At 41.8% G+C, this 13,378-nt stretch overlaps 1 protein-coding gene across 2 annotated transcripts in view; it reads right to left on the bottom strand.

Moving 5' to 3' along the window:
* Positions 1-13,378, bottom strand: part of eif2ak4 (eukaryotic translation initiation factor 2 alpha kinase 4) — a 32,186-nt gene that overhangs the window by 2,969 nt on the left and 15,839 nt on the right. The window contains exons 23-37 of one of the 2 annotated variants that reach the window (XM_061795042.1): positions 13,127-13,202; positions 12,702-12,823; positions 12,421-12,470; positions 10,885-11,053; positions 9,740-9,856; positions 9,568-9,633; positions 9,299-9,469; positions 7,645-7,779; positions 7,332-7,439; positions 6,629-6,757; positions 1,931-2,017; positions 1,353-1,465; positions 1,222-1,280; positions 744-847; positions 331-399 (exon numbers count right to left, since the gene is read on the bottom strand). In XM_061795042.1, coding sequence (XP_061651026.1) covers positions 331-399; positions 744-847; positions 1,222-1,280; positions 1,353-1,465; positions 1,931-2,017; positions 6,629-6,757; positions 7,332-7,439; positions 7,645-7,779; positions 9,299-9,469; positions 9,568-9,633; positions 9,740-9,856; positions 10,885-11,053; positions 12,421-12,470; positions 12,702-12,823; positions 13,127-13,202 — 1,575 coding nt within the window. Of the gene's footprint in view, positions 1-330; positions 400-743; positions 848-1,221; positions 1,281-1,347; positions 1,466-1,930; positions 2,018-6,628; positions 6,758-7,331; positions 7,440-7,644; positions 7,780-9,298; positions 9,470-9,567; positions 9,634-9,739; positions 9,857-10,884; positions 11,054-12,420; positions 12,471-12,701; positions 12,824-13,126; positions 13,203-13,378 lie in introns of those variants that run through there. The other variant, XM_061795043.1, reaches the window with a different exon arrangement.

Below are 13,378 nucleotides of genomic sequence, written 5' to 3' on the forward strand. Positions count from 1 at the left end.
GTAAATAAGATGATTTATGATGTGAATATCTCGGCAATAAATCTAGAAAGCAACCGCAAAAAAAACAACTCAAAATGACATGAGTATATTGAAGTATGTGTTCATTGTATCGTAAGGCGACATGTTTGGCTTCAGAGCCATCTTCGCCCCAACTGTGGAGCTTGGCATGAGGTAAACAACTCTAAAAGGTCGGCTCCTCCTGATGTTTCATACTTTGGCTATCAAAAGCCTTTTCCACGCTCAGAGATGTCACACTTGAATTGGAAAGATAAAGAGGGACAGTATAAGAAGGGGAAGTGGATGCATGGGTGGGTAAACAAAATAACTTACTGCCAGAACTTCAATGTCACTACTCCTATTTTGCAAACTGCTTGCAAGAGTCTGTAATCTGGTGTGAATCTGAGAGAGGGAGAGCAAGGAAAACAAAGTCAGAAATAATTAAAGAGAGAAGGGTGGAAGAAAACAGTTGTCTCAATGGTCAGAATTAAACAGCACAAACAAAGATTCAACATAAAAAAAAAAATCCATGCAGTTACTTAATTAATGAGCAAACCACTGGTCTGTCCCTCAGGAAGAGGCTTGGTTGAACCTGCTATAGGTTCTGTAGGTAATTTACGAATCATCAAGTAAGCCTACAATGAAAAGTCAAGTCAGCTCACAGTTTTTACTTCCCAAACCACTCTGGAGAGCTGAAGTGAACTGTTTCCATGTATGTGTGGCATTGGATGCTTCGGTTCAGGTACCTGAGTCTCAAAGCGCCGTCTTGTACTGGCAGACACTTTCTCCAAACTGATGACATTCACATTCATGTTCATGCTACAATTGCTCCCATGCGGCTCAGAAGAACCTGCAGGGCAAAAAAAGTGGAAAGGTTCTTCATTTATCCAACGCAGGGTGGGAAAAGGAATAGGTAAGACATGAGCCAATGAGGCAGCAGTGAAAACCGCACTTGTGTGATCATTATACAGTATCATTACAACACCTGCGCATGTGTGGGTGAATAATGCAACACTTTAGCCTCGGCTAATCTTTGATCACTCAGGCTGACACGTTAATCCCTGTTTCATAATGTTAAACCTTTACTTTCGAAACATGAAAGTGACTTTGCAGGCAAACAAAGGTACGACTGTTAAATGTGTTGAGTGCAACATACGGCTAATGCTTCACATCATAGTTGAGCGTAAACAGTGGGGGTGTTGGTGAAGGGGGTGTGCACAGTACCTGTGGTGTTCAGCTGGGATGAGCCTTTGGGGTTCTGGCCCATGCTTTCAGATACTTCCCTGCAAGGAGCACAACTTGTGTCAAGCTTCCCAGAAACCAGAGCAAAACTTTAAGCAAGAGAATTACTTTACCTGATGCATCTTTCATCTAAGAATTTGGTCCGAAATTTCTGAATGATGTGGTCTACCACTTCTAACTCAGGAACCCTTTTCTCAGACTGTCTGTCCTTCTCAAAAGATTTGACCTGAGGATTGATTAAACGACTTAAAGATGTGCTCCAGTGGAAGAAAAACCAAGTGTTGACAAACTAAAGAACAGATGCTTTACGGACAAAAGTATTCAGACACACTTATTAGTAATTACTCAACCATTGGTTGTGTAAGACCACTTAGGGGGCCCAGAATCTTAACATTGGACAAATCTATGCTTTAACTTTTTGTGGTAACTGTGGGTAAGGACTGTGGCTTTGCTCCAGTGTACAAAGTAAATTCCATCAAGTCATGTTCACCTGAACTAGAAAAACTGTCGATTTTGTAGATGTACAGTATGTAGAAAGAAATTCCACAGATACACTCTAAAATTTTGCAGTCTTACCAGAAGAACAACAACTCCATATTTATATTATTATGAGGTGTAAATGACAGGTGTCTTAATACTTTAATCAATGTAATGTATAATCAGATTCTTGGTAGCCGTAATACTCTCTTACCTTCACGTAGTTACCCTCTTTGTCAGATAACATGGCCATGCACGGGATGCCAGCCACCCGGCAGTGGTCCAGCAACGTCTCCTGAGACTAAAACATATAACAATTGCTTGTTTTTAATTTGCTTTGGAACGAGACAAGCATGTAACTCACTGTGTTCTCAAATTATTCCTACCAGTGTGTGTATATTGATAGAATCATGCCTTTCCCAAGATAAATATTTTACCTAATTCTCATCATGTTGCTCATTTGTTAGTTCAGAAAAAACACTGCAGTGTTCTGCAACTGTGTGTAAAATGTGAGCGTCACTTGGCTGTAAACTTCCACTTCTTGAACTTACAACAGCCCCCGAGATGAGCCAAAGGTTACAGATAATGTAAAAATGCTCTCCTCTGCTTGTTGAAGCCAAACTTGGCTTAAGCATAGTGGAAGTATGATACAAGTGTCAATGCAAGACGTTGGCATGTGAAGGAGGCTAACCAAAGCCTAATCTGAATAAGCTGTTCTCAACGTCTCACCACTTATTCAGGCGCTGGGCCGCACACGTAATCAGCTAAAACCACACAAACACCATCGACAATTAGAGAGCACAGGGCTGCTTGTTTGCAGTCGGAAACCAACTCTTTCCCAATTTGCTTTTGGGGGCTTTGCGGCACAGAGGTTGGCCACATACATCCCATGTCAGTACAAAGGACCAGGAAAGCAAACATTGTTAGAAGTAGAATATTACAAGAAAGTGGAGAAGAAAAAATACGGGCACTGTGCTGTGCCAGGGTACACAGTACATGAATGTAGGTGCTTGGATTTCTCACATATACCAGAGGAAAGTGAAAGAGGCATCAGAATTTTGTTTTCCCCAATCACAGCATTTTTGCTCTAAATCTGAGAAAAATATCACATAGCGACAACACTATTGCACACTAAAGTTTGCAAGCCCCTAAAATGTAAAGCCCATCTCATCATCTACAATGTTTACTATTTATGATTCTGCCCTAAAAAGTAGGGGCGTTCCGATCCGGGCAAAAATCTTCAGCGACTTAAACATTTGCACTGGCCCAAGCAGGCCAGTCTCTATATGTAGGTGGTGGCCCGACACAGCGGTGTAGTGGCCCCGGGCCACTGTTAATGTCAGACCCTGGGACAGTTCATTTAAATTATGAACAGCTATAGAAGAAAGTCGTGCGCCATACCACAGCATTTTTTTTCCTTCGATCATTTCTTCATTTGAGGAGCAACTTTCTAATTTTGAGGAGCAATTTTTAGCAAGTTAATCGCACAAGGACCTGAAGGAAGGGGTTTATTAAACAATAAAAATAGAATATAACTGGGAAGTTGAATGTAGGGTCTCAGCTAACGTATATTTTAGTACTCGAGTATGCTGCTGAAAATTCTATCAAACAATCGATTATTTGGATAAAATATATTTTTGCTTTGTTAAATAACAATTACAAATAAAAAAGAGAAAATAAGACTTTTCACTTAACGTACAACTACTTGTTTCCTTTATGTAATAAAAAGTTTCCTTCACTTAAGCATGGAGCGGCACAGCGGCCAGCTGGTTCGCACATCTGCCTCACAGTTCTGAGGACCGGGGTTCAAATCCCGGCCCCGCCTGTGTGGAGTTTGCATGTTCTCCCCATGCCTGCGTGGGTTTCCTCAGGGTACTCCAGTTTCCTCCCACATCCCAAAAACATGAGCGGTAGGTGGATTGAAGACTAGCAAAAAAAAAAAAAAAAAAAATCTAAAATCTCCGATTTCACCACTCTTATATAAGCAGTCCATTCCATGTTCCGGTCCAGCACTTTTATCCAGTAGCGCATGGACAGCATGCAGAGGTTAAGGTGGTAACATAGTAGCAAGTAGTAAAGGCTTCTTTATACTCGCGCTGACGTCACTGCGGCTATCCCGCACGCAGTTTGCCTTTATAGTTGAGCGCAACCCACGTGCGCAGTTTTGAAAATGTACTGCAGTTCTCCTCCAAGTCAGGGGTGACGCTACGGCTGGTATTGGTTAGGACGCCACAGGGCGGAGTTTCCTCTGCATCGTTTGGCCATTTCCGGTAGCCGTTTTTACTTTCCTTTCCGTAACAAGGAACAAAGCAACAACAATGGCGACCGTGGAACAATGTCTGCTAGAACAAATGGACCTAGATGACACGTTTAATTATGCTGCAAAATCGATCAAGGAGGCGGCGGCGTAGGTGGTATGTGGAACCGAGAGGAACGCAGAGTACGTCATCACAGCATGTGACTAAAATGGACCAATCACAAGAGATGATGTCCGCGGCGTTCTAAGCGCAGCAACATTTTTTGCCGCGCACGCGTCAAGTGACGCAGGGGGGCCAATTCGTCGGTCACGTGATGCAATGCGGGTGTTTTCGACCGTGTGACCGTGGGAGTATAAAGAGGCCTTTAATCGGGATCATGCAAAACCTATAGAAACCTACCTGTATAAAGAGGCCTTAAGAGTGAATGTTGCTTGCTTAAAGGCGTTTATTGACACTCCAGTTTAAGTTCACTGTAACACTACACAGACACACACAGAGCCAGCTAAGCACATCAAACCTCATTACATGATTCCTATCCACCACGACATTGTCAATCAATCTAAACCCCAGTTGCATCAAGAAGTTCAAAAGTGTGTCGCCGCACGTTCATTTGTATTTTTATTTATTCAGGTTATTTTTCATGGTTTTCCCATACAACTTTTTCCACATCCATTCCAATACCGATATTGCATGCAGCCTTGAGTTTTGGCCGATTCCGATATCGGTCCGATATCAGAAATAATCATACGTACTTTACTTATTTTGTCGTATGGAATGTTAGAAAAGGCTCGATCAAGTGATATTACTCAAACAGTGAACGATAATCAGCAACAGTTGGTATGAGAAAAACTGACCCATATATTATTAACCAATGGTTTACATAAAATAGCTAAAAATAAAAATGTACTAAAAATGAATAAAATCAAAATTAGATTAGAAAAGCCTCACAAATAACTTCAATAAAACCAATAAAAACATTTAAATTGCAACATAACCACTCCTTAACTTAAACATGAGCATATTCTACATTTGAATAGATTAAATAAAAAAAATAGAAAGCCATGAAAAATAACCTTAATAAATAAACAGAAATTACACTATTAAGTGCAAAATAAAGTTAAATTCATTTATTTTTTCCTGTCAGTATATGGTGGGAACAGCATTTGCTTTCTCCACGTGCGGCAACACACTTTTGAACTTGATGCAACAGGGGTTTAGTTTCATTGACAATGTCGTCGCCAGTAGAAATCATGTACTAGTGAGGCTCGAGGTGCTTAGCGGTCTCTGTGTGCATTGAGATCGCTCTTGACCGCTGAGGGGTAGTCTGGTGCACGCAATGAGATACACGCAGTAACAAAAAGTAGAAGTCACATTCGAATATTGTTTACTATAACTAATTTTTCACAGTGTTTGAAGAATATATGCCCGTTTGTATGTGTTTATACAGCGTTTGCGTACCAATATTCATTATTTTGGGAGATATAAGTGCCGCAAGTTCAATGCTAATTTTTGTTAGCTCGTCAATGCTGTTTTTCATTCATTGTGTGGTTAGCACATCTGCCTCACAGTTCTGAGGACCAGGGTTCAAATCCTGGCCTCGCCTGTGTGGTGTTTGCATGTTCTCCCCGTGCCTGCGTGGGTTTTCTCCTGGTACTCCAGTTTCCTCCCACATCCCAAAACATGCGTGGTAGTTGGATTGAAGACTCTAAATTGCCCGTAGGTGCGAATGTGAGTGGTTGTTTGTTTCTACGTGCCCTGCGATTGGCTGGTGACCAGTTCAGGGTGTACCCCGCCTCTCGCCCGAAAATAGCTGGTATAGGCTCCAGCATGCCCACGACCTGAGGATAAGCGGTACAGAAACTGGACGGATGGATGTGTGTTATCTTTGAGCTAGCAATTTTTGTGAACGAAGAACAAAGTCTGTGATGTGTTTGAACATTCAATGGGTGTAATTCTTTTTTATGTTTAGTTTTACAGTGAACTTATAGTTGAGTGTCAATAAACGACTTTAAGCAAGCAACATTCACTCTTATTCCTTTGTACTATATTTGCACTTTAGCAACCTGTTGTGATCATGTGGACTCTGCGGACTCTGCGGAGAGAGATTTTAGATCCAATCCGATTTTCATTTCTTTGCTGCTGACCAATTTCAAAGATCGGATCGGGACACCCCTACTCATGTCTATCATATTTATGACTTACTGACTTGCAAAATTCTGTGACATTTTCTGTCTTTGAAAAACTGACTCCATTAAGTGCTGACAGTTGTATAACATTGTTCCTGCTCATTCCTATCAGCAAGAAAAAGGGGGATAATTCTTCCCAAATAGCAGTGAAACCTTATCATTATGTTTACAATTGCCAAGCTAAGGCTCTGACTTGAAAGCTTATCACAAAGTTTGGCTTCAGTTCAACACTTATCATAGCCTCTTAAGTTACATGTCAATGGACTACATGCCCAAATGCATTGACTTGCTTCCACAAGATTTACTGATTCGATATTTGCAAGAACAAGGACATTCACTATGGGCTGTCATCAGAAATATTTGTTGAATAGTACAGTTAATAGGAACAAAAACAGTTTGGGTATATGCCCTTCATTTATGAAAACCGTCACAATTAAGAGGAAATGTAACCATTGCATTGATGCAAACCTGTGAGACATCATAGGCAATATCTGCAGACACACCATTGCTCCACAGCTTCTGGACAACACTGATGGCTCTGGACATAGACGAATGTCCAACTGGGACCACAAGGACATCACAAGAGCTTACTGATGGCTGAGAGAAAGAGCAAAGACAATGACAGTGTTACAAAAACAACATTGAGGCTTAGTTATGTCAGTTAACACGGCAAGCACACACCATTAGTAAAACATTGAAATGGAGGGCTGCTTTTCAGCACCTCTGTCGTGAGAACCAAAGACAGTTGTGACACAGGCCCTTCTAAAACAAGTCGTATTGAAGCCAAGCTCCACAATATTAATAAAAAAAACATCCCTTCACAGAGACGTTTCCACAGCACTGCATTATACTATTATATTATACATGTAATTTGTATTATATATGCACTATTTTCAGAGGTGTTACTATTGCTGAATAAGATAAGCAATTCATTCATTCATATCATTTCCACTTCTATTCTTCTGGGAAAATGATCAGACTCTAAACCTAACACCATTATCAAATAGTTACTAACAATAGAATCCCAGTGATTATAGTTATTAACTTGCTCCTAAGCATGTCACCCAAACGCTGCAATAAGGAAGCATTAAATACTAATCTCGGTTTGCCACTCCAATATACTGTAATTAGACATCAGATTTTGGTGCACGCGCGTGTGTGTGTCTCTCACTGGCTCCTCCATGCTAGCCACCACAGCACAGACTTTGTCCAACGCCACGCTGGCACCTACTGCAGAGGGCACTGGCACAGTGGTTGCGGGCCCACGAAATTCCAGGATCTAGCAATACAGACGGCAATCTTTATCAAGATAACCTGCATCACTAATCAAATGAATGAAGGTCAGATAAATGTTCATATGGAAATCCATGTTATCCAGGTTTAAAATGGTAGTGCAGAACTTTCAGGTATTACTAGAATGATCTTATCATTTAAGGTACATATATTTATTGTGGAAATGTGGATTGTGCAGGATTCCACACTACCAGGTGGTCGTAGCGTCCTCCAGCGGCCAGTATATCTGGTACAGTCCGTTTGCGCTTCCTGATGAAGGCCACAAACTGGAAGATGATCCCAGAGTGGTGCTGCACCTTGTACACTAAACCTAAATTGACTACCACCTGTAGAGACCAAAGCTCCATTAAATGGGGTCAGGAACATAGTGTATATAAAAAGTCTACACACACCTGTTCAAATGCCAGATGTTTGTGATACAGTAGCACCGCAATAGAATGGACTAATAGGTGCGGGGGGGCCGATATAGTCGACTGTGCGTTATATTGGAGTACTTTTTTTGAGGCCATATGCACCCATATTACAGTACAGTACAAAATTATTGTTTTGTATGTTTTTTCGTGGCCTAAAGGTTCCACATTTTATCCAAACTTGTCACGCCGGTGTGCTTGGTCATGGTGAAATTGTAGACGTACAGTACTCATCATTGGCGTCTCGGTTTCAGGAGGCACGAGGAATTAGTGTGCTTCTTAGTTCCAAATCCATTGCCAAAGGCGCACGGCTTGCAAAAAATAAAAATTAATACATTTAAAAAAACTGTACTTACGGTACCAAGAATCGCATGTTCCAGATTTTAAAGCCAGCCATGCCACGCTCTCTCTGCTCTATGTAAATTAGACAATAGATCTAACCATCATCACACGTCATTGCCCCACAATCAACATGGCCGTCACCTAGGCACCTCTTTTGGAACTGGATCTAATTATATTGTACGTGTGTGATACGGTAATACGTTAGTCCCATTCTCTGTCTGCATTGCACCAAAGCGCCAATAAACAACAGCTGCTATTCTGGAACAAACAGAACGTCAACAGCAAATGGAAAATATTTTTGGACACACTGTTCAGTCCCGACGGTCCGTTTTATCCGATATCTGTTATCGGGGTCTGTTTTATCCAGGTTCCACTGTATGACAACATGAGACACACATGAATCATTTTTACAGTTTTTCCACCTTTTATGTCACCTAAGACCAGTACAATTGAAAATGAAAAAACTGACATTTTCTCGATAGGGGAAGCAAAAATAAACGAAGATAATGTGGTTGCACAATGTGGCTGTGTCCGAAAAGTATAGTTGGCACAAACAACACTGCTCATCACTACGAAAACACCAAACCTAAAGTGAAGCACAGTGGTAGCAGCATCAAGGTTTGGCTGTTTTTTTTTTCAGATGGAACTGTGGTATTCGTCAAGGTGGAGAGAATTATGAACAGTTCCAAATAGTCAGTGCTTGCACAAAACATTCAAGCTTTCACTAGAAAGCAAAAAACATCAGGAAAAACCTACCAACACAACTGAACTTTATTTGGGATTAATAAAGGTACGTTAAATGGTGTCAGGTGTGTGCTGACTCCCATTAACATGTTTGAAAGTGATTAATTATGAACATCCCCAGTTATAAGAGTGTGTGCAAAGTCTCAATTTTTACTTCCCCTTTGGAAAAGGTTATTTTTTGCCATTGAGTTAAACAGGTTATAGAGCACATAAATGGTGAAAAACGTTATTAAATTATTCATCTTGTTCTCATGTTCTCATATCACAAAAACCTGGCATTTGAACAGGGGTGTGTAGACTTTTTATATGCGCTGTATATAGCTGATCCATTTGCAAGACACATCCTTACTGGCAGTTTCACTCCAAGTCTCTGAAGCAGCACCGTGACCTCCTCCAGGTCCTTGAGGGCCTGCTTGGCCAGCTGCATGACAGCCGTCTTCTGCTTGGTGAGTGAAGACAGCAATGGTGCCACTTCTTTCAGAGTTCCCTTCTGTTCTATGTACTTGTACAACACCTGCAACTGGACACAAGAGAGGAGGCAACGCTCAGCAGTTATGCGGGAGCAAGATGCTGTGGGATTATTTACCCGGATGATTCAAACACCTGGTGGACACTTACACTGTTTGTCGACAATGAAAAGTTGCAGAACTTTGCTTCTACTTCACGTTTGGTCAGCTTTTCACTCTAGGGAAAAATCCAGAACAGGACACTAGATTTAACACAAAGGCATAACCTGCTACAGACAGACCATGTGAACAACATCTGTGATACATGTGCGACAGTTACTGACCATGGCATCACATAGTATGTTGGAGGCCTGGTTCAGTTTGTCCTCTGGGATTCCGCTGTGAAGCAGGATGGCCTTCAGCAAACTCGTATGGTTCAGGTAAATGTTGTAATTCCTCTCCTGAAGAAGGGGGGGGGGAAATATTTGCATTTCCAAACAAAGATGAAGTGACTCCAGCAAGTGTTGTCTGCTCAAAGAGTGTCATATTTATGAAAAAAATAATACTAATAATAAAAGAAAACAGGGCTGGATGCAAAAAAGGTTTGGTAATCACACACTGGTAACACAAACAAATCAGAGCCAGGGCATGACAGCAAAATACAAAGCACAGATACTGTATCTTGAAGTAAATATCTAAAACAAATAAATGTGCTATATGACAGTGACACAGACAGATTTATTTAATGGCTATACAAACCAAGATAGGTGATCACAGGTGCTAAGTGACATGAGTGAATAAAAAATGTAATAAAGTGTTTGGTAGTACCTAAATGAATAGGGTTGTTCTAACAGAGAGAAATACCGGTAATCCCTGGAAAATTGGAGGAAGATCTGTTTTGAACTGCGACTGGGAGAGCACCTCTAACAAAGCCTGTGTTGTCTTATACCTGTACTCTTTTTGGGCACCAACTACAACAGCTAAATGCAGAAACACAAACAGATTTATGACAATCCTGTCCTGACCAGTCCTCCTCTCTTTCATATCATTCCAACTCATAGATTATTTAAAAGCTTTCACACTGAGTTGGGTGGCCTGGAGGACCACTGCAGTGGATGAATCTGGGTTGAATGGGTTCAAGAGACGTGCCGGTCAGAACTGGCAGCACTGGGAAGTGTGGACAGGAAATGGATTTTGCAGGGAGGGAGGGGAGGAAGTGGAGTAGGCTGCGCCAAACTGATTTAGGGTGTATATAATAAACATGGTGTAAATCTGTCAGACTTCCTCACAGATTGGTATGTTAGGCATGCGAGTGGGACGTTTAGGGGGGAACGAAAACAAACAACGCAGTTTGAGATGACGGCATCCTTTGGAAAGGAACAAGGACGCATCGAACCAGTCAACAGTGTGTTCTGTCTAGATGTGAAGCAAGGCAGGGCAGCACAAACTAACACTTGAGTTATTTCGAATACTGTATAAGGGGAGAAACCTGAAGTGCAGGGAATTCCTGGACTATTTCAGAGATGGTGTAAATGGTCTCGGCATCTGGGAGCAGGCTGTTGGTGATGGATGTGATGATGTCAAAGGCACACTCGAGAAGCTCCCTTGGGTGAGCGCGATCCAGCTTCCTGGGCCGAAAGACGCGATCAATGCTGTACCTTCGGAAAGAAGAACACATTAATACGTGCTTGTTTTTAATCAACACAATTACTGAATGACGAATGATTGTAAATCAAACCAAATGAATGAACAATTATAGATTATCCTTCTCCTGTTGTCTTTCATTATCAGTTTTAATGATGGCCCTTGGTTCATGATGGAGTTCTGTTCTTACAGCAATGATGTAACCCTAATTTGTATGTTGAAACGTGCTGTTGTCTATCACCCCCCTATGCTACGCAGCAGTACATTTGTAATTACAGCAAATATTTGTATGTGTGTTGGTAAAACTGGGTGACTACATGGCTAGGCACCCTGCTATCTCGCCGACTTAGTGATACTGTATATTCCGTCCCAAAATCTATATTCCCAACAGGCTGGTCTTTTGGGGATTTGGTGAGAGCCAGAAAGAAGTACGTAGGCTCTAGAGCATTTTCTATTCGGGCTCCAGTACTCTGGAATTCCCTTCCCGTGGATATTAGAGCCGCTACACATCAGTAGAAATGTTTGAATTTCTACTTAAGACTTATTTTTACACTTTGGCATTTAGTAAAAGTACAAGTGCTGTTTTACTGCAGTTTCTCCTTTCACTTCTCCCTCCTCTCCTGCTCAGAGAGGGGGAGGTGGAGATTACTGAATCTGAGGCTTTTGCTGTATGGATTCGGCAGCGACCAACTGGGTTCTAAGGCAGAACCACTTTCTTGGAGATATCTACCTACAGCGCTTCATCTCTTTAAATGGACTCTTATCCCGTCTTAACATTGCACAGCACCATACTATGTGGTAAATGCTGCCCACTCTGCATCCATTGCAGCCTGATCATCCTGAAAGGGATCCCTCCATATGCGGTCCCTTCTCAAGGTTTCTTCTTTTTTTTCCCCAAACAAGGTTTTGAGCTTGTTCCTTGCCCAGTTGGGGGGGGGGGGGGGGGGGGTTAGATCAAGGGATGTTGTCGATCTTTGTCAACTGTAGGCCTGTGAAGCCCTTTGAGACTCTTTTGTGATTAAGGGCTATACAAATAAACTTGATGTGTGTAAATAAATATCTGGAGGGAACTTGGCATAGTAAAACCGTGGCTTTTTGGATCTCCTCATCACTTTTGATTAGGATTTTGTAGATACATCTAGGCCATAAATCAAATGAAAACCAGTAAGTATAGCAATAACTGACCGTGCCTTCCTGTTGTCCATTACAACATATTTTTACACCATTGTGCAAACTAGTTTAATGCATGTCGTTCCTAACCTCAAAAGTCGTATGCCAAGGATGCACTGGCGGTTGGTGTCACATCGCGAAACAAATGTTTACTGAAATAAATTCCTGAAAATGACTGACAACAACAAAACTCCCTGGGTTAAAACTTTACCTCTTTAGATGCGTTATGTTGTTTCGGGCGACATATCTTGCAAACGCCATCTACAATAAAATGACAACTGAGTTGTTGGATGCATTCACATACTGAATGATGTTGGTGGATACTTTGCAGTAATCAATCAACCATTTAGTCCACAGGGTTTCCTAAAGGTAAGTTCTAGTTGTTTGTGTGAGTCAGCATGATGGAAAATATTTGAATAACTAGAGTTCCCTTTCTAGTGTGGACATGCACATCCAGCACCATATGTGTTGTGCAAAGTGTAATGTGCTCACACGAAGGCTGTAGGGCAGCGTCACCAGCATACCACTGTGGTCCATGAAACAGGCCGGCTCGCTGCCTTCACAGAGCTTCCTGTGTTTGGGAAGCAGCAGCGGTGTCTGCAGGCGCACTGCACCTGATGACAAACACCACACATGGTTGTAAGCATATGCATAAAGATAACATGACTCATCTTGAAAGAAGTGATGCATGTGAGGAGACACAAAAAGAGCATAAATGAAACGTGCAGCTGGAGATAATCAGTAGTTTGCACAAATACAGTACAACACAGGCACCTGCGTCGCATCCTTCTCTTCAAAACAGTGCATTTATTGTTCATGTGGCAATCAGTGGAGCAGATGTCTGAATCGCAGAGGTTTGCAGAGGAACGTCAGCTTCCCACATGCACAAATGCTGAAAGCAAGCCTTCCACACTCACTGTGCTTCTTGAAAATCCTGGTGATTGTCTCATACACATACTGCTGCAATCTGGCGCTGCTGAGGTTGAAGCTGCCCTGGAGGGGGACAAAGCAAACAGCCCCTGTTTAGGATCAGAAGACTTGGAACAAGCATTAACACGCCTTTGCAGGCCACCTGATGAGTGGGTTTGATGCTGTAAATCACTAGGACACAGTGACATCTACAGGCAGAGTGGGGGAACGGTTTAAGATTGAAAAGTCATTCATTACAA

This window comes from Phyllopteryx taeniolatus, chromosome 13, assembly GCF_024500385.1.
Source record: "Phyllopteryx taeniolatus isolate TA_2022b chromosome 13, UOR_Ptae_1.2, whole genome shotgun sequence".
Taxonomy (NCBI): Eukaryota; Metazoa; Chordata; class Actinopteri; order Syngnathiformes; family Syngnathidae; genus Phyllopteryx; species Phyllopteryx taeniolatus.